Source organism: Gymnoscopelus microlampas, assembly GCF_963454915.1.
Source record: "Gymnoscopelus microlampas genome assembly, chromosome: 8".
Lineage (NCBI taxonomy): Eukaryota > Metazoa > Chordata > Actinopteri > Myctophiformes > Myctophidae > Gymnoscopelus > Gymnoscopelus microlampas.
Genome location: NC_139945.1, coordinates 10,353,595 through 10,375,160, shown reverse-complemented (window position 1 = coordinate 10,375,160; position 21,566 = coordinate 10,353,595). Strand labels below are relative to the sequence as shown.

At 43.7% G+C, this 21,566-nt stretch overlaps 1 protein-coding gene across 1 annotated transcript; it reads left to right on the top strand.

The window, feature by feature from the left end:
* Nucleotides 1-7,165: 7,165 nt before the first annotated feature.
* On the top strand, nucleotides 7,166-19,837 carry LOC311050112 (SID1 transmembrane family member 2-like; the record flags this gene model as incomplete). Its single annotated transcript, XM_084064075.1, has 11 exons — nucleotides 7,166-7,204; nucleotides 10,054-10,124; nucleotides 10,286-10,353; nucleotides 10,632-10,698; nucleotides 10,957-11,030; nucleotides 11,119-11,239; nucleotides 12,710-12,827; nucleotides 16,605-16,741; nucleotides 17,282-17,402; nucleotides 19,523-19,592; nucleotides 19,714-19,837. Exons 2-11 carry the CDS (start codon nucleotides 10,059-10,061, stop codon nucleotides 19,835-19,837), a joined length of 966 nt encoding a protein of 321 aa, XP_083920201.1. The 5' UTR covers nucleotides 7,166-7,204; nucleotides 10,054-10,058.
* Between the last annotated feature and the right edge of the window lie 1,729 nt (nucleotides 19,838-21,566).

The window sequence follows — 21,566 nt, the reverse complement described above, 5'->3', positions numbered from 1 at the left end:
TGTGTGTGTGTGTGTGTGTGTGTGTGTGTGTGTGTGTGTGTATATATCTCTCTCTCACAGACAGACAGACAGACAGACAGACAGACATCTCACTCATTGTTTTTTAATCAGTAATTGTGCAATAGTCTGTGTTTCTCTCTCTCTCTCTCTCTCTCTCTCTCTCTCTCTCTCTCTCTCTCTCTCTCTCTCTCTCTCTCTCTCTCTCTCTCTCTCTCTCTCTCTCTCTCTCTCTCTCTCTCTCTCTCTCTGAGCCCCCCCCTCTATGAACCCCACACCTCCCATTGTTTGAACAAACCTCTAATTTACATGTGTAAGGAAGATTCCCAAGCAGAGAAAAGAGAGACGTATATCCAGGTATCTGTAAGGCATTTTAAGGTAAACAGTCCTCTCCCGCATTCATTGAAAAACTCCCACCTATCATTTATGTTGGGTGGGTGTATACCTTGCCCATGTATCCAGGTATATCACCTTTTTCACCCAGTGTATGGGATGTCATTCCCCCAGAGTATGGGAATGTCTGCATTGGCTTAAAGGACAGCCATTGGCTTAAAGGACAGCCAATGAGCGAAAACATGTCGAGAATATGTCGTGAAATGACTAGAGCTCGGTCTCTTTATAGACCCCGCATTGCATGCTGGTAAAAAAGACAAGGTTTGAGGGGGAGGATGGGGAAGAGGAGGGGCGGAGGTGGGGAGTCAGAAGGTAATGTTTGTAAGGAACTGAAATAGTTCATAAAAGGGTTCCACTTATGGAAAAATTTAGCGAGGGTGCCTTTAACAGAAAAACAAATCTTTTCCAGCTTTTATAATTTTTAGTTTTCTCCCAGTTCAGTCAATATGCCAATTTCCTACTCCCTACTACTGTTGTGCGAGGCGTCACTTGCAACACGGTTAGGGGTGTGAGTGGGATTGGGTAACTGTAAATCAGTTCTTTTTGGAGAGCGGTGTGGTACTTTCTGTAGAAACAAAACAATTATATATATTACAACTCTTGATCGTCACCTATGGGAGGGAGGGTTATTACTCGTCCATGTTCATTTACAAACTGTCTGCATTCATGTGTTTATAAAAAATCGCACCCTGTGTGAAGGAAGCGGTGCCTTTGATGAGTGGCCTCCTGGTGGCGCTATAATAGGGCGGGGCGGGGCTTCAGCAATTAATGCTCGTCCCTAGTGGTGGTGTAAGTCCACAAACCAAATTCGGACTTGGTGGGATGCTGCTAACTGGAGTTATGGCTGTTTGTAGCCCAGCCAATGGCAATACAGAGGGGGCGGGGCTTCAGCAATTAAAGCTTGTCCCTATTGGTGGTCAAAGTTCACGTGGTAAATGTGTATTTGGTAGCATGCTGCAAAGTGGACTTATGGCTGTTTAAAGCCCAGCCAATAGGAAGACAGAGGGGGCGGGGCTTGCTACATTTCAGTTCGTCCCTATTGGTGGTCTGAGTCCACGTACCAAATTTGTACTCAGTAGCATGCTGTGAACTGGAGTTATGGCTGTTTAAAGCCCAGCCAATGGGAAGACAGAGGGGGCGGGGCTTATGTAATCACAGTTGGTCCCTATTGGTGGTATTAGTTGGACTTGGTGGCATATGCTGCAAACTGGAGTTATAGCTGTTTAAAGCCAGTGGCCTCCTGGTGGCGCTATAATAGGGCGGGGCGGGGCTTCAGCAATCAATGCTCGTCCCTATTGGTGGTCTAAGTCCACATACCAAATTTGGACTTGCTGGCATGCTGCGAACTGGAGTTATAGCTGTGTAAAGCGCTGTTTAAAGCCAGTGGCCTCCTGGTGGCGCTATAATAGGGCGGGGCGGGGCTTCAGCAATCAATGCTCGTCCCAATTGGTGGTGTAAGTCCACATACCAAATGTGGACTTGCTGGCATGCGCACTGCAGTTATAGCTGTGTAAAGTGCTGTTTAAAGCCAGTGGCCTCCTGGTGGCGCTATAATAGGGCGGGGTGGGGCTTCAGCAATCAATGCTCGTCCCAATTGGTGGTGTAAGTACACATACCAAATTTGGACTTGCTGGCATGCTGCGAACTGGAGTTATAGCTGTTTAAAGCCCGTGCTCAAACGGACATCCGGGCTCAAACGGACAAACGGACATACGGACGGACATAGTCAAGTGTAGTGGCCTCCTGGTGGCGCTATAATAGGGCGGGGCGGGGCTTCAGCAATCAATGCTCGTTCCTATTGGTGGTCTAAGTCCACATACCAAATTTGGACTTGCTGGCATGCGAACTGGAGTTATAGCTGTGTAAAGCGTCCGGGCTCAAACGGACATACGGACGGACATAGTCAGGTGTAGAGCGGCTGGCACCGCTAAAAAGTGCCTGTGTTCAATAAACAGCTTTGTTCGTACGCTATAATTCATCTTATGTTGATTGTACTGTATATATGTTTTGATCGGAATCACCATTCTTAAGACGGCAGTATGCTTATACTTATAGCTAGAGCTTATTAGAGATGTGCTCATTTTTCTAGAAGTAATTCATTAAGCATGGAAAAAGCAAGGGGTCCACTCACTCACTCACACTCTCTCTCTCTAGAAGGACGACTTTCCCAGCTTGAGCTTCTACTTGGTGGTGGTGGTGAAGCCGGAGGACAAGGACTGCGGGAACCACATTCTGATCAATGCCGGGAACGACACTGTGTTCAACGCCGGGTATCGCACCAAGGAGGTGCATGTGGTGGTTTCCTCCACCACCATCACGTGTACGTCACATTGGAAAGAAGTTTGTCCTTTCAAATGAGCCTGAGATTTCAGAATTCAGAATCAGGTTTATTGTCACATCACAGGTTTACAAGGTAAAAAAGTGGGTGAAATTAGTTTTTGTACATCATTCCCATCGCAACGTTAAATTCCATAGAAAGAAGAGTGGGGAGAGAGAAGAAGAAGAAGAAGAGGGGTGGGGGGCAAGTGGGAAGGAGATCAAACAGGAGAACAATAGAAGGCCAAACAAGTTATCTACATATTTACAAAGTACCTGAGATAAAGAAACAGACTAAGGTGCCTGAGCATAGCAGCAATGTATGTATACTGTGCATGATATACTTATAGACGTTAAGGTGCTTAGAGAGAAAAGAGCACAATAAAAAAAAAGATTTATGTTTTTGTGCAATTTTCTTTTAAGTGTGGGGAAAGGAGCAAAGCAAAGTTTGTTGTTTACCCAGGGTGTTGGACTAAGTGCGGAACTTATTTACAGCCAGACCCTGCATGGAAGCCTTGCTCAAGGACTATTCAGCGGTGATTCATGATTGATGTGATGAATTGGGGAATCGAACTAGGGACCTTCCGGTGTCAAGGCCGCCCCTCTAACCACTAGGCCACCGCTGCCACGAAGGAGTAGTAGGACGAAGGCTCTACGTCCTTCCGGTGGGGGCTCATCACTGGCAAATGAACCAGTAGGATACAACAGCAGTTACTGTACAACACACAGAAATGTGTGTGGGGAGGATTTCATTGGAATAACAACAAAATTATGGGGGAAAAAAGCAGTAAAAAGCACCAAAAAAACCATGCTATACCTAAAAACAATTCTTGGTGTTCAAGAAAAACAAATCTAAGTTATAAAACCATATGCTATCTTCTGTAACTCTTTGCTCTGTTATTATTCTGTGTCTCTCCACAGGGGGGGACTATACGAAAGGCATATTGTTCTGTGTGGGAATCTACCTCGCCTTCTACCTGCTCGCCATCCTGGAGGCCCTGGTGGCCTATTGCAAGAGGTCTGTCCCGTCTCTGTCTGTCTGTCTGTACAACTCCCCTACACTGTCATTGACTTTGGAGTGTAAAAATGTAACGTAATCTATGTATCTATACATGTACAAAGTGTGTGTGTGTGTGTGTGTGTGTGTGTGTGCGCGTGTGTGTGTGTGTGTGTGTGTGTGTGTGTGTGTGTGTGTGTGTGTGTGTGTGTGTGTGTGTGTGTGTGTGTGTGTGTGTGTGTGTGTGTGTGTGTGTGTGTGTGTGTGTGTGTGTGTGTGTGTCGATATCTCGAGAACTGTCTAACCGATCGACCTCAACTTAGTTGGAATGTATATCGCAGAGGACCTGAGGGGCTTGAGATTTTGGCGTTGTACGTAGCTTAAGCCACGTCTGCGCTGTCTGTTTCCCTTTTATGCACATATATGGAGATCACTGAGGTCTAAATAACCCTCTGACTGTGACATCTAAACTATATTGCATACCAACCATGCACCTTAACCTGTATTGACGGTAGTAGACCGCCTTTGCCAAGAACCCAAGTGAGTGCAGTTCCAATTGAGAAGTCGATTGGATTAGCGGTAACTCAGGATTCTGATTGCCTAAAAACTCTCAAAGCATGCACTATATATATTTTACACTGCTGGATGCTGCAAGAGGTGGATCTTTTTACAGCAAAATAATAGCAAATACATTATTAAACTGCTAATATCGTCTCCTTGCTAAAATAATGTCCCACCGGTTAGTTTAAGTTTTTCAGAAAACAGAAAAAACGGAACCAAAACAAGCCGTATGATATTTCTTAATCATTTCACCCACAAAGTTTATAGCAATATAAACATACAAATAACTGTCTGTCAGTTATGTAACATAAGAGGATTACATGACTTATGCCATTTTTTTTTGACTTAGGCAAGTAGAAAACCTGATTTAGGCCAAATTATTAATAGAGTAAGTGACTTACTCCAGGCCAATTATTTTGCCTGTGCTTAACAGTGGGTGAAATTTGTTTTTGAGCAAGCTCCATTGATTGTTATTTCCATGAAAAAGAAAGGGAAGAAGAAGGGGGGGGGGGCAGAGGGAAGGGAGATCAATCAATAAGAAACTAGAAAAAGTGCTCGGAGCACAAGTCTCCGCCAGGTCAGGTAGGTTATTATGGCCTCCTGGTGGCGCTATAATAGGCCAATGTTAAAAGGGTTCCATTTCTTCTTAGGCTTTTCACAGCAATCGGACACTGCATTCATGATTTTGTTCCAAAAACGTGGTTTGCTAAATTAGACCTGCTGGTGGCGCTATAACAGGCCAATGTGTAAAGGGGGGCATTTCTTCCTCGGCCTAGTGGGAATGTGTGTACAAAATTTCAGGGAAATCGCACACTGCGTTAATGATTTGAGGAATTTTGTTCCTAAACGGACCTACAGTATCCTGCAAACTTTGTAAGCCAATGTTAGGGAAGTAGGATGGAATATGAAATATCGGACACGTCCATCTTGATCACATGACTATAGAGATACTGTGTACCGATTTGCGTGTTTTTTGGACAGAATCTGAAGGAGTCAAATTTGACGATGAAATCAAGCCTCCTTGGCACGCCTGCAGCTGGTCCAAAATTCCGCGGCACGCCTCCTGACAGGAACCCGTAGGCGTGAGCACATTGCGCACGTGCTGGCCTCACTCCACTGGCTTCCTGTTCGCTTCAGAATTGATTTTAAAATGTTATTGTTTGTTTTTAAATCCCTGAATGGCTTGGCAACGCAGTACCTCTCTGACCTCATAAAGGTCTATACCCCCCCAAGGTCACTGCGGTCTGCCGGCCAGCTAAATCTCAAGGTCACAGTAAAGACCAACTTAAAGACCAGAGGCGACCGAGCCTTTGCTACCATAGCCCCCACACTATGGAATGCGCTCCCCCCCATGTTAAAAGGGCCCCCACCATTGAGACTTTTAAATCTCGGCCTAAGACACACACACCTTTATACTTTGGCCTTTTAACCCCGCTTGAGTTTCTGTGGTCTGTCTTATTTGTTTTTCTGTGTGTTTTTGCTGGTGTTTTCTGTGTTTTTAGCATGTTTTAACAGTGTATTTTGCCTATGATTTTCTGTACAGCACTTTGTAAACCCTGGTTGTGAAATGTGCTTTACAAATCAAGTGGATTGGATTGGAGTAAGAGGAAAACATTTATTTTACAAAAGTCAGCCTCCTGGTGGCGCTCTAAAAGGCAGGTGTGAAAAATGCAGGGCAAAGGTTTTTCCTTTGCCTCTGGAGTGTGCGTGCAAAGTTTCACGCAGATCGGTGCAATTATAGGTAAAAACGCGAATCGGCCTGTTATAGCACCACCATGAGGCTGATGTGAACGTTTTCAAGTGGCATTTCTTCCTGGGCCAAGTGGGAATCTACGTGGACAATTTCATGGAAATTGCATGCTGCGTTCATGATTCGAGGCATTTTGTTCAAAACGAACCAATCCTGCAAACTTTAGAAAGCCAATCTTAGCCAATCAGGACGGACAGGGGGCAAAACATAATCTCTCGCCATGCCTTTCGGCCTGGCGGAGACGACAAACAAATTATACCTGGGGTGAGACATAAGGTGCGCTAAGTAGCTGAGGTAAGACATACAGTAAAGGCGCTTGAGCAAGGCAGCAGATCTATACTGTACATGATACGCTATGGACTTAGTTAAGGTGCGAGAAAAACACAAAAGTCATTGCATTGTACATGGGATTAAGGTGCAGCGCGTGTCGACCACATAATCCACATTAGGTAACTGACACTGGTATAATCCGCAGTAGTCCGGCAGCCCCTGGGTATGGGGTATGAAATTTAGTGTATAGTTTTTGTATCGGCCTAAAATATTGTCTATATACATGCATTCATGAAACCACCTGCTGACCGGCTGTCAGCATTGAGCATTTTTTTATAGGGTGTTATATTTGACCATACCTCTGTATTACGAAAATACACAATTGGAATTTTCTTGGGCTCAGAAATGTAGTTTTCTGTAAACTTTTATTATTGAAATGTAATCCATAGGCCTAGTGTATAAAATTAAATGTTGTTGCTAAAAATGCTGTGTTTTCCTTGAAGGCCTCTGATGTGGGTGGCAGAGAGCAGAGGTTTGGCATTTTAGATGTCGTTTTTCTCCCTGTCTTTGCCATCCATGCCTTCACCCTAACACCGGTCATTGCGGTAACCTCATCAATGCCATAGCAGAGGTACAGTATGGTGACATATAACTTTCTATAAAAAAGCCGTTCAGCAGGTGATTTCATGAATGTATGTATAAGGGCAATATTTTAGGCCAATAAAAAAAAAACTATATACATTTTTTTTTTAACTTCTTTTCAAGACTGAATAGTTTTGCAATTAACTAATTTCTCTCTGCCTTCTGCTGTACAACCCACAGAGAGTCACCGGGGGTAGAGGCCCACAGAGAGTCACCGGGGGAAGAGGATGAACCGGAAGAGAATGCTGCAATAAACACACACAGTATTCACCCATCTGGTACCAACTGATCCATGCATTCCACATGTAAAAGAATGCCATAACATGGTTTAATCAAATGACACAGACCTAGAAAGAAACTGCACACCACGTTTTTGGAGGCTATTGGAACAAACTGCTCCAAAGGCCATTGCACACAATTATTATTGAAATGGAATTATTATTACTTTGTCATAGTTCTAAAAACGACTATAAAACGATTCTAAAAATCCTGCACACAGGCACCGCGGACAGCGACACTGTTCTTAATTCAGCCATGCCATGATTAGAAAAAGCTATCAAAAGCAGCGCAGAATACTTCTGCTATCTAAAATCTGCTATTTTAAAAGCGTCTTTTAAACATTTTACTCTTCATTTGGCATCTAGACAAAATTATGATAATAAAATAAGATAACACCACATCAAAGCCAAAGAAACCATTTATTCTCAAATTCTCCATAGCTGGCCTCCAAAACACAACACTGAAATTAGTTTCACGAAATATCAACATGCTGCGAAAAGAATGCCATAACATGACAACAAAGTTTAATCTAATGACACTAACCTATAGCAAGCAACTGCACACAAGTTCACAACAAACAGCTCCAAAGGCCATTGCGCACACTTATCCAAATAGACATGACATTACTTTGTCTCAGTGATATAAAAAAATAATGATGACTGAATATGTATCTGCGCGGCGGCAGGGTAATTAACCACCATTATTATTCCTTTGCTGTTGCGGGGAGTATAGTTCAATCCTAATAAACCAAACGTAAGCCTTTCGCTCTGGGGTTGTGGAGATGAAAACCCTCGTGAGTTCATCTACTGTATGTCCAATTAGTTAAAGATGACCTCATATCCCTTTGGGGTGCTGCAGCTCATATCCCTTTGGGGTGCAGCACCCCTAGATCCCACGGCTATGCAGTACAATACGAATGGCTGAGATTTCTCTTCAGTTTTTTTTTCTCTCTTTTTTCTTTTCAAGCCGCTTGGGTGGCGCAGTGCTAATGTGCCTGCCCACCACTGCGGCGGTTGCGAAGGCTGTGGAGGTCGTGGTGCATCCGGTTTTGTTGAGCGAAAAGTAGTCATAGTAGCATACTAAACAGATAACACAACTGGACCATTGATATGCTGCCAGCCTGGGTCATTCCTGTGTCAATTCACATTGCGCCACCCCCCTAATATGACACATTGGGGTTCACATTGGGGCCCTGAGGCGGTCTTGGGGCCCAGGGGCCCATGGACTCACTATCCGGCCCTGATTTGAATGTTTTCCTCTTATGTCATGCCCATAACAGTGTTCACGTGGTTAATGATGAGATTCTTAATCAGCCCATGAAACCAACCAGCTATAACAGGCTTCTTTCATAACAAGACAGCTGTTAAATGATCATGTTCAATCTTGTTCAATCATGTTGATTATGCATGCCCCCCTCTCCTTAAGGGGCTTAAACCAAAATTAAACCGAACTACAAGCTAACAACGTGTTTTGTCATGTTGCCCTATAATTCTTCATCCACACACCATGTAAATTATCAGCACAGTGTAATCCTTCTTGAAATCGCATCAAATGTATACTTTTATATTTAACTACTTAAGGGGTGATGAAACCCAAGGCTGATTTTGTAGTTTGTTTTCCAGTTCAGGTTAAGAACTACAGCAGGGTAAAAACATGGCTGACTGCGTATGACTGACCTTATAGTTGATAGGTTGCTCTATCATTTATCATTCACCTTAGGCTTTTGATCACACCTTGTATAAACTTTCATCGTAAATAACTTTCACGCGTGACACAATTTTACTTGGCCCAAGGAGATATGAACACCAGCACTTCCCGGAGTCAGTCTGGTGTCCAAACAGCCTTGACACATATTTATTGAAGCAGAGAAGCAGAGAAGCAGGGCGGTACTTATAAAGTACTTAAAGTAATAAGTACAACAAGTAATCCATACAAAAGTATTTTTACCCAGTACACTGGAATAAGCACATCTGATTGGTGCTCACAGAGAAACAAGCATGTCTGCTTGTACTCACAGAGATAACAGGAATGCAAAGCAGGGGCCCAGAGTTATAAACCCAGCCTACAGTATTCGCACATTAAAATGAATACTATGCATCAATTAGATGAACACATTAAACTAAGAACAGAACTTATAAACACACATTAGAATCGGATCCTTCAATAGTACACCATCATAGATATACTACAACTAACTATACATGTACATCATTGGCCGCTGCTGTCCATTGTGTCTATTGAAGCAAGATGTCTCTACACAGTTTAAAATCATAACTTAAGCTGTTTTGTTTGTTACAAATGACTGAGTAATGACAGACATGTTGTAGTTATGCTGATAGGAGACGTTTAAAAAAAAATGTATTTCATACCAAAACACCTAATCTTACTGTATGTGGATAGTAGCCTAACAATAATGGTTACAAAACAGAAACACGTTTTAGTCTTTGGTACTTATATTCAACTCAGGCATATTTCTTGCAGTGGAGTTGGTGTCCCCAGCCAATTTCTTTATTTCATTATTGGACAAACAGAGCCCTTTAATCCCCCGTTCCAGTTTTCTAGCTTGCCAAAAATAAATTACCCCCCAATGTTTTTCTGTAATATAATTGTATTGCTCCTAGTATTGATGATTTCTATTGATTGAATACATGGGACCACAATGGAAACAAGCCCTCAGGTTTTTTGTGTTAACCTTTTAGCATTATTGTATAACTGTACCTCTGTACTTTTTGCAAACTGCTAATAAAGTATTCAATCAATCCATCAAACTGGTTAAAATCTGAACATAGCTGACTCTCTGTATGCTGAATTCATGATTAAAAAGAAAATCTCTATCTATCATCATCAGAGAGCATGCAGAAGTCTCCAAATTCAGGTGAAGGGGATGCAAGCAGCCCTCAGCCCTCCACTAAAACGCAAGTATGTGATGGAGTAAAATGAACACTAAGGATTTTACTATGTAGTCTACTGTATTTAACACTATATTTTAGTTCGCTACTTATAAAGTAGATCTTCAGTTAAGCAGCAATTATTTCTGTTCATTAAACTGGATGATGGAGGACATCTTTTTCCTGTTCCAGACGTTCTTGTTTGTATCTGACCTGGCCCATAAGAAGACTGTCAGCGCGAAATACCATGTATACATTTGGTGAGCCAATTTGAAAGTGAGGGTAACATTTTACCATGCTAACAAGGCACACTAGAGGTGTGCATAGTTCAGCTGCATTTTCAGCAACCGCTGGCGGTTGACATCTCCTACATTGTACACAGAGGATGTACAAACATTATTACATGAAGGCCCCCGAAATAGAGCAAAATCATGCACATCTCAGCAGACTTGAGGTAGAACATAGGCCTGTGTGTAACAGTATCACTTATATAAGAGTGAGTACCAGATAGATAGTAATTCTGTTGTTCTGTGTTCAGGAACATTATCACCATCGCTGTGTTCTACGGCCTGCCTGTCGTCCAGCTGTTCATGGGCTATCAGAAGGTATCAACTACAACTACTACTATGATGGAATAGATGCGGTTCAGCCCACCTGCAGACAGCAGCACACAAATATATGCATGTGTGCGTGCATGTCAGTGTGAATAACTGTCCTTCGCTTATGTACACACTTACACCCCCCCTCTCCCCTGGTTACACACTTACACACCCCCCGTGTGGGGCATGCAGTCTCAACTTGCATCGTTCCCGAGTAGGCCGACCAAGTACAGAATCTAATCTCTTCCTCTCTCTCGCTCTCAGGTTGTTAATATCACAGGAAGGCAGGACCTATGTTATTACAACTTCCTTTGTGCTCACCCACTGGGAAATCTGAGGTGTGTGTCTCTGTCTGTCTCTGTTGGACAACTTTCTGCATGGCTGTGTGAAAAAGCATCACAGATTCATCTCTCCTGTTCCTTCCAGGGCATTCAACAACGTCCTCAGTAACCTAGGTTATGTCTTGTTGGGAATCCTCTTCAACCTCATCGTCCTCAAAAGACACCGCCGCCATCGAGCCCTGGTCCAAAACGATCAGGAAGTACTGGTGAAACACGCGCGCACACACACACTCTTTCCCCCGTCTTCTTCTTCCCTTTCTCTTATGGAAATAACAAAAACGATGTAGAGCTTGCACAAAAACGAATTTCACCCACGGTTTTACACCTGTAAACCTGTGATGTGACAATAAAGTTGATTCTGACACACACACACACACACACACACACACACACACAATAACTAAGTACATTCACTCAAGTACTGTATTTAAGTACAATTTTTAGGTACTTTTACTTTACTAGAGTATTAACAATTGTCTATACTTTTACTTCTACTCCACATTTCAGAGGCAAATATTGTACTTTTACTCCACTACAATTATTTGAAAACTTTTGTTACTAGTTACTTTGCAGCTATTAATTGTTACATTATAAAACATACATTAACCACTTTAGCCCTATTTTATACCAAGGATATTTAGTCCAGGGGCCAAGCCAGATTTTGGTACCACCTAAGGTGGCCGTACATTTTTGGTATTTCTGTATTCCTACATGTCTCTAGTTTATATTTTGGTATGATACATCTTCCATTTCAGTAGTTTAATGACAGTAATCACTCTAAACCGGCTAATGTATCCAGTAGGAGACACAAAGTAGAATATTTGTGTCTCCTACCGGAAATACACCCGGGCATCAAATTATTGCGACAAAAAACAAAATATATCCATGTATTCAAGGCTTCATGGGGTGTGCAATTGATAGAAAATAAATGTAAGTTTCCCAGGGGGACCACCCTAGACCGAAGGAGGGTCAACTTTTACAAGCTATGGAAAGCAGTCTTTTTGCAAACACAAAAAATCTGAGAAGTTATCAATTGCACACCCCATGAAGCCTTGAATACATGGATATATTTGTTTTTTTGTCGCAATAATTTGATGCCCGGGTGTATTTCCGGTAGGAGACACAAAGATTCTACTTTGTGTCTCCTACCGGATACATTAGCCGGTAGGTAGTGATAACTGCCATTAAGCTACTGAATTGGAAGATGTATCATACCAAAATATAAACTAGAGACATGTAGGAATACAAAAATACAAAAACTTTACGGCCACCTCAGGTGGTACCAATTTGTGAAAATATCAGTGTTGGCCCCTGGACTAATTTGAAAATGGCCGATCTACAAGCTCACAACGCGTCGCATCGCATCGCGTTGTGAGCTTGTAGATCGGCTATTTTCAAACATTTTAGTACTTTTACTTTTGGTACTTTAAGTACATTTTGATACCAATACTTTTGTACTTTTACTCAAGTACATTTTGTATTCTGGACTTTTACTTGTAGCAGGGTACTTCTACATTGCAGTATTGATACTTTTACTTAAGTGAAACATTTGAATACTTTTTCCACCACTGCACAGACACAGAGGTTTCGACAGACTTGCAGGATAAGAGAAGATAACCTTGGTCATCATCATCACTGTGTCGCTGCCTCATGTCTATGTTTTCCTGTCTCTCCAGAAGCGTGGCATCCCCAAGCACTTTGGTCTGTTCTACACCATGGGAACAGCTCTCGTGATGGAAGGCGTGCTCAGTGGTTGCTACCATGTCTGTCCCAAAGACACCAACTTCCAGTTCGGTAAACACCACTGATTTACTGGCTTGGGTTTAAATATGAGGTTTCTTTCCAAACTAAAATATACCATTATCTAAAAACAAGGATATTTTAACAGGTTACACTTGGATAGCTGAATATGATTAGGCTTTGTCCACACGTACACAAGTATTTTTTAAAAACGTAGCTTTTTTGTTTTAGAAACTTTCCGCGTCTACACTGTCCCGCTTACAAAAATATATCTGTCCACACGAAAACAGGGTAAAAAAGCGGATCATGAAAAGGTCCTTGTATGAAATTAACTGGAGCGATGAGTCTACGCGTTTGATTTTATTATTCATTATGATTCACAGAGTCACATATATTAATTCCGCAAAATGTTTCTCAGCGCAAACGCAATTTTGTTTATTCATAGGCCTACAGAATGCAAGTCTTCCTATAGAACATAGCCTACTATGCAAGTGTATGCTATGGATGCGCGTTTGACCCTCAAGGTTTCAGCCTCCAGGAAGAAACTCAAAATAGTCAGAAGACATAAAACACCATAAAAACACCACCAGGGGGCTTAATGAAGTTATAACAACCTCATAGACACATGAAAAACAGAAAAAGTGCAAAACCATGGCACCACCTCTTTAAATAAATGATGTAGGCTGTAGGCTAATTATTATATCACTATATGCGCATGCTTCTCCGTTCATGCCATCCACACGAGGATGCAAAAACAGCGTTTAAAAAAATCTACACTTTGGCCGGAGTTCTAAAAAAGATGTGTTTTCATGGGCCAAAAAACACGTTTACGTGTGGACTAACCCCGCCAAACGCATATAAAAAGCTACGTTTTTAAAAATACCCGTGTACGCATGGACGGGGCCTAGGCTGATACACTGGCAATGTTACAGGCCAGTTAAAAACAAGGAACATGGCAGCCACGTGGCAGTTTTCCTGTGTAGGCCTACAAATTAAAAACTACAGAATGTTATAAACATGTCAGGTGCTGACCTTAATACCCTGTGATGTAAGGAATGCAGCTGCAGCTAATACAATAAAAAATGGGTGTGTTGGATGTGAAAAACGCAATCTGGTGGTGGTTGGCACTCTGCTTTTCACTAAAAGCATTACATGGATTTTTACCTCAAACTGTCCTTAAGACCCACCTTCTTTGTGAAAGCAAGTGTGGCCTGTGACATGAAATTCAGGTACTGCGTTAACCTGTGACACACCAATGACATCCTCTGCAAAGGCATGCATAAACATCTGGGGGGGATTTCTGCATGTTGATTCTACAGGTGTGGCATATTGGCATAATAGATATTGGAATTCTAAATGAGGGCAAAGATAGAGCCAAGTTTGAGGTGGTATAAAACTGCTTAATGGATTTTTTTGGGGGTGAGAAAAATACTTCACATGGACCATTTTGATCAAATGATGCCGATCAAATTACAGTACTGTTGACTAAATAACTATTTAATTTCAATTACTTGCACAATGCCCATGTATTATTGTCTCCGCCAGGCCGAAGGCATGGCGAGAGAGTATGTTTTACCCTCCGTCCGTCCGTCCGTCCGTGTTTCCTTGTGTCCATTCTGTCTGCGAGCGACTAATCTCCGGCACCGCTGGCCCAGTCGCTGCGAAACTGTGCGCACACACTCCCTGGATGCCAATTCAGAACCTCTGCCCCCATTTTTTTTACATGGGCCTGTTATAGCGCCACCAGGAGGTTGATTAGTGCAAAACCCATTTTTGGATATTACTCCTACAGATGTTATCCAAACATCACGCAAATCGATACACAGTATCTCTATAGTCATGTGATCAACACGGATCTGTTTGATTTTCCATTTTCCATCCTGATTGGCTAAAAATGGCTTCCACAGTTTGCAGGGGTGCTCCGTTTTGAACAAAATGCCTCAAATCATGAACACAGTATGCAATTCCTGTGAAATTTTGCCCGCATATTTCCACTATGCTGAGGAAGAAATGCCACTTGAATATTTTAGAATCAGCCTCATGGTGGCGCTATAACAGGCCGATTCGTGTTTTTACCTATAACTGCACCCATCTGTGTAAAACTTTGTATGCACACTCCCTAGAGGTCAAGGAAAAAACTTTGCCCTGCATTTTTAACATCTGCCTTTTATAGCGCCACCAGGAGGCCGACTTATGTAAAACACATTTTTTGATATTACTCCTTCCGATTTTATCCAAATTTCAAGCAAATCGGTACACATGATCTCTATAGTCATGTGATCAAGACGGATGTGTTTGATTTTTCATATTCCATCCTGATTGGCAAAGATTGACATCTTAAGTTTGCAGCAGTGGCTTGTTTTGAACAAAACGCAGCGTCCTATTGAGGTCAAACTTTGCACGCACATTCACACTATGTTGAGGAACAAATGCCACCCTTTTAACATTGGCGCTATAACACTGTCATAGCGCCACCAGCAGGTCTAATTTAGCAAACCATTTTTTTTTTACAGAATGCCTCAAATCATGAATGCCGTGTCCAATTGCCGTGCCAGGCCTAAGAAGAAATGGCACCCTTTTCACATTGGCCTATTATAGCGCCACCCAAGAGGCCACAGTAACCTACCTGACCTGGCGGAGACTTGTGCTCCGAGGAGCACTTTTTCTAGTTCTATGAATATTTTCAAAACGCAAAACAGCTATCCAATTACAGTACATTTTTTTAGCCATGGGGCATTGTTTATTTAGTGCAATGTTATGTGAATGTTGACACTAGACACTGATACAGTACGGTAGGCATTTTGCAGCTCAGCACTGCAGCTGGCTATCCAGTGTCATCTTCCTCAGTAAAACCTTACTTAAGTTGAATAGAATTTTTCCACCACACCAGCTAGAGAAGCTTGTTGTGTTTTGTACTCCTTAGAGAGGTCTTGGTGCCTGTCACTGGGGTGCTTGGCGAGTTTTGACATGTTCCTCCCTTGTGTTGTGTATAGCACCTTTTGTGTACAGACTTGTGACTTTATGTCAGGGATTCACCATCAGTGTCACCTCTATGCAAAGTAGTCCAAAGGTAGACTCCTTAGGCAGCCTGTTTTGTTAACCGGTACAGGGCATGGGAGGTATTATTTCTGAAGATGACATTGTTGGCTCTTGCTGTATCAATGGGGATGAATGCATAGGCCTGTCTTGGCTACCTTGCTATTACTGCCACCTAGTGGAGATTCAGACACATTTTACATTTCATTCTCTCGGCCACCTTAAGCGGAGACACCTTTCTTCTGCAACAAGCACAGAGCATTGAGAAATTGTAATACTGAAACATTTTTAGTAAATCATCAGTAAAGAAAAGGTAGGCTGCCTACTATGCAACACTAACATGTAGACACCATGCATGCCACTGGCATGTCATGTTCTGTCATTCCCACATTGATGATGCAAAATCATTGCAATATTCAAACCTAATAATTTTGACATGCAATATCACAAAAGGATCCCTGCAAAATTCTGGTGGGCCTGTATAAGTGAAATGTACCCAGTGTGTAGATCCTTGTTTATGCACAATCTTCTGTACTAACTCGGCTCTCTTCCTAAACTATTTTGTAACTTGAGAGCAGTACTGCGATAGCAGAATACGCACTTTGTCTGATTGCCGAAATCTGTCTTGTAGCGCCACCGCTCTACATGGTCACGACAACACAATATTTAAAAAATGCATCTAAATTAATTGATCGTGAAACATACAACTCTGTGTGTGTGTGTGTGTGTGTGTGTGTGTGTGTGTGTGTGTGTGTGTGTGTGTGTGTGTGTGTGTGTGTGTGTGTCTCTGTGCAGACACCTCCTTCATGTACATGATAGCAGCGCTGAGTATGCTGCAACTCTATCAGAAGAGACACCCAGACACCACCGCCAGCGCCCACTCTGCCTTCGCCGTCCTGGCTGGTGTTGTCCTCATCTCTTTGCTGGGAGAGGTGAGCATGATCCTGTCTCTACAGAGTTGTAGAGTTTCAGGTGGAGGTGGTTAACAATTGTTAATAATAAAAAAGCCTGTTTCGGCTTTAAGAGAACAAATGGGATCACTTGTACATATTGTTGAAGACCAGGCGGCTGGGGCGCCCGCTGGCCTAGTGGTCCAGGTGCATACCACATATATACTGTAGGTTCTAATGCAGTGTGTCGCAGGTTAAAATCCTGTTCCCGACAACCTTTGCTGCGTGTCACTCCCCTCCTCTCTCTCCCTGCCTGGTTCCTGTCATTCTCTATATACTATCAATAAAGGCAGAAAAGACCAAAAAAAAACAACGGCTGAGCATGTTTTGTGGCTGTAAAATTATGATGATTTAAAAAAAACGTTTTTTTCCTTTTTGGAAATCCATTGTGGTATGCTTTTTTTATATTGTATTGTAGCCTATGTATGTACTGTATACTGCATTGAACTGTATGTGTGAGCGGCACTGTGGAAGAACAGTATTGTCTAATACTGTAACATAATGATTCTTGTCCACATGCAGTATTCTGACAGAGGCGGTCCAGTTGGAGAGTGGTTGTTCTGGAGTATTTTCTCATTGATCCATATCCTGGCCATTCTCTACCTCACCATACAGCTGTACTACACAAGCCGCTGGACGCAAGGTAAAGACCACAGCCACACATGCTTCTGTTTTTTTCTCTGCAGCAGTTTTTACATGCAGAGCCAGACCGATGGCAGATTTTTGTTGGTCCGATGCTGATCCCGAGAGTCCTAGAACACCAATTACACATGTTCGGACCCACATTTTGTAAAAAAAAAAATCTGCACATTTTCTAATCAATTTGGAAAAAACTTTTATTTGATTTAAAGGTAGGGTAAGTGATATTTTTTGGTTAAAACTGAACGTTTTTTGTTAAAAGGTTAAAGCATTATATTTGTATAATCATTGGTATAGAGTGTTTGTTCAGACAGGGAGTCTCCCTGTCTCTCTACTGTAGCTCTTTAATAAACAGAAAATGCATTTTCAGGTGGGTTGAAAAATGTCAGCCAATCAGGAAAGAGTACCCATTTATCAACTTCAATTTTATAGTGTTCCAGTTCCAATTTTGTCTGCTCATTTCTGCCATCACTTTCAATTTCACTGGTTTATCACTTAATTTAACAAAACATTTGACATAAAAATAACCACGGCGTATTCAAATGTTTTAATACGCCGTAGCCGATCTACAAGCTCACAATGCGGTGCAATGCGGCGATCTACAAGCTTGTAGATCTGCTATTTTTGGCGAATGTTTCCCCCCAGAATATATATGCATGGGGTTTAAGTGGTCAATGTTTAATTTAGAAGATAAATAAACCAACCAACCAATCAATCACAACACAACAGTCATAAGAAGGACTGGAAGACACACAGAGGGCAAAGTGGCTATTAATGCTTATTAAATAGCCAATCTACACGCTTGAACTTGTAGATCGGCTATTTCCGGCGTGCGACCCTAGTGTGTATAACCAAGTATAAATGAGACTTTACTCTTTTAAGCCTGTCTCTCACACACACATACACACATCTATATGCACGCACGCACGCACACGCGCGCACATATATGTATGTATATATACAAATACACGTATATATGTATATATACACATGTATGTACACACACACACACACACACACACACACACACACACACACACACACACACACACACACACACACACACACACACACACACACTTTATTGTCTGTGGGGTACCGATGGCTGAGTGGGAAAGGTACATACCACATATAGGCTCTAATATAGCCTGACATCGAGTCGCGGGTTCAATGTCCGAGCCTGACGACCTTTTTCGCGTCATTCCCAGTCTCTCTCCCTGTTTCCTGTCACTCTCTACTACTGTACTATCCGAATAAAGGCAGAAAACCCCCAAAACTATATTTAGAAAATTATATTATTTTTGTGCAAGCTCCATATTTATTTTTGTTGTTTTCAGATTTCAGAAGAAAAGAATAGGGGGAAGGGAGACAGGGAGAGCAAGGGGCCACGGTCGTTGTAGGGGTGTGTGTGAACAGTTAGTTGCCTGTCCTTGATGATGCACTGAGTTTTAAGTAGACTCTTACAGTTCCTGGAGGGAGGGAAGCTCAACTCCCATTATGTGCTCGGCCGACCGCACCGCCTTGAATTGTTGGATGGCTTGCTGTTAGCACTGCTACAGTACATTTACTCAAGTACTGTACTTAAGTACAATTTTGAGGTATTTTTGCTTTACTGGAGTGTCCAGTTTTCAGTACTTTTACTTCTACTCCACTACATCTCAGAGGCAAATATTGTACTTTTTACTCCACTACAATTATTTGAAAACCCTAGGTTACGAATGTAACCCAGGTTTTATTAGTAATGTAAGAATGGGACTTACTATGGGATATCATCGCCCCCTAGCGATGCTACAGTGCAAACACATCGATCTCCCGAACACCAATCCTCACTGATGATTGGAAAGGGTTAGTGTGACGTAAAAAAACGGCGACCGGTTGTAGTATAAATACTCTTACGTCATCAGCGCTCGTCCTCGGAACCTTCTACTCTGCATGCTAGATTGCACTCAGAGGGGGTTCTAACGTAAGTCCCATTCTCACATTACTAATAAAACCTGGGTTACATTCGTAACCTAGGGTTATTATAGCATAAGTTCCAGAATGGGACTTACAATGGGACACATACACGTCCCCCGGGGGAGCTACTGTTCCACCAACCCCTCCCAACGCCACCCAAGGCCATAGGTCAAGTCCCTGACCCGACCAAGGCCATCAGGCAGCCCATGACCCCACAGGACCACATTATCAGGAGGATGTAAGGCAAGACCTTGACAGACATTAAGTCCTGTCCCTAGCCACCAGACCAGACAATTCTAGTCTGACTAGATGTGGTAGGGAAACCAAGGCCTCCTCCTCTCAGGACCTTTGTCTATCAGGTCCCTAGAGGGCAAGGAAGGCTTAACCAGGACCATACAGAGAGACCAAGCCCCTGGCTCGTCCCGTCACCTGAATGGCCCTAACCAGCCACTGTGCAAAGGTGCCGAAGAACACACGCCCTAAGGCCCTGCGTTCTTAACCTACCTATGCGCAGTCACTACACCCAGGACTGTGTGCGCCATTTCAGATGCCGCCACGTCCAAGCTGTAGAAAGACACGAATGTCAATGGCAGCCGAGCAAATGTCCTGCATCGATACACCCTTGTAAAGGGCCCATGACGCAGACACACTCCGAGTAGAATGCGCCCTCAGTCCCCCAGGGACTGCAGTGCCACTACTCCCATATGCCAACCGAATCGCCTCCACAATCCATCTGGCCAGAGTCGGTTTAGCCACCGCCTTCCTACGGCCCCTGCCGTAGGAGACAAAAAGCTGAGGCGACATACGACCAGCTTCCGTCATCTGACAGTAGAGCCTCAAGGCTCTCACTGGACAGAGACAATGTAACCGTTCATCCTCTGCCGAGGCAAACGGTGGAGGATGAAAATCCCCCAGCTCCATCGGAGCTCTGGCGACCACGCCGGTCTTGGATACATATGCCAGATTGGGTTTCAACAGAATCCTCTGGCCATCGTCCGAGAACCGCATGCAATCCTCACTCACAGAGAGTGCCTGCATGTCGCCTACCCGTTTTGCCGTGCAAAGGGCCAAAAGTAACGTTGTCTTGAAACTAACAATGCGCAAGCAAGCCGTCTCAAGAGACTCAAATGGGGGCCTGCACAGTGCCGTCAGCACTAAAGCCAGGTCCCACTTAGGAAATAAAGGTCTGTTAACTGGCCTAGCCCGCTTGGCGCCGTGCATAAAACGGCGCACCAGCTGGTGCTTACCCACCGAGTCGCCATGAAAACCTGCATGGCACGCGGAGATAGCGGCCAAGTACACCTTAATAGTGGAGAAAGCCAGACCCTGATCCAGTCTGTCTTGCAGATAGGTCAGAACGGCCACCACCGATGCCTCGAAAGCCTCCACTTGAGGAGACTGCTCCAGGCACCAAGTCTCGAACATAGCCCACCTAATGTCGTCAGAACCCTCGCTCTCTGAGTCCCGACCCGAACCAGAGTCGGGCGGATCAGCTCCAGGGGTGGAAACGCGTAAAGCAGTACGCTCGGCCAAGCGTGAGCTAGAGCGTCTATTCCCAGGGACTGGCTCTCCATCCTGAGCGAAAAGAAGCTCTGGCACTTCGTGTTCTCTCTGGATGCGAACAGATCAATCTGCGCCCGGCCGAACCGGGCCCATATGAGATCCACTGCCCTCTGGCAGAGCGACCATTCCCTGCACCGTGCCCCCCCCCCTGGACAGCAGGTCCGCCCCGCTGTTCAGGTGGCCCGGCACGTAAATGGCTCGCAACTGCGCCAAGCGTTGCACGCTCCATAGCGTTATTTCGCTGGCTAGCCTGTCCAGCACAAGGGAACCCAATCCTCCTTGTTTGTTGACATAGCACATCATTGTGGTGTTGTCCGTTCTGACCAGAACATGACATCCTCCGATGCGGCTCTCGAAGTGCTTGAGAGCCAGGAAGACCCCCAGCAGCACCAGGTAGTTGATGTGTGCTCTCCTCTGGGAAGAGTCCCACACTCCCCGGGCTGAGTAGCCCTCGTGAACAGCCCCCCAACCTGAGAGGCTGGCGTCTGTCGTAATCACTTTCCAGGACGCTATGGCGCCTATCTTGACACCCTTGGACAAGAAGGCCACCTGCGTCCATTGTCGGAGTGACGACACACACTGTGCCGACACTACCACCTTCCGACAGCCCATGGAATGCGGTATCCTGAGAGACTGCATCCATCTCTGA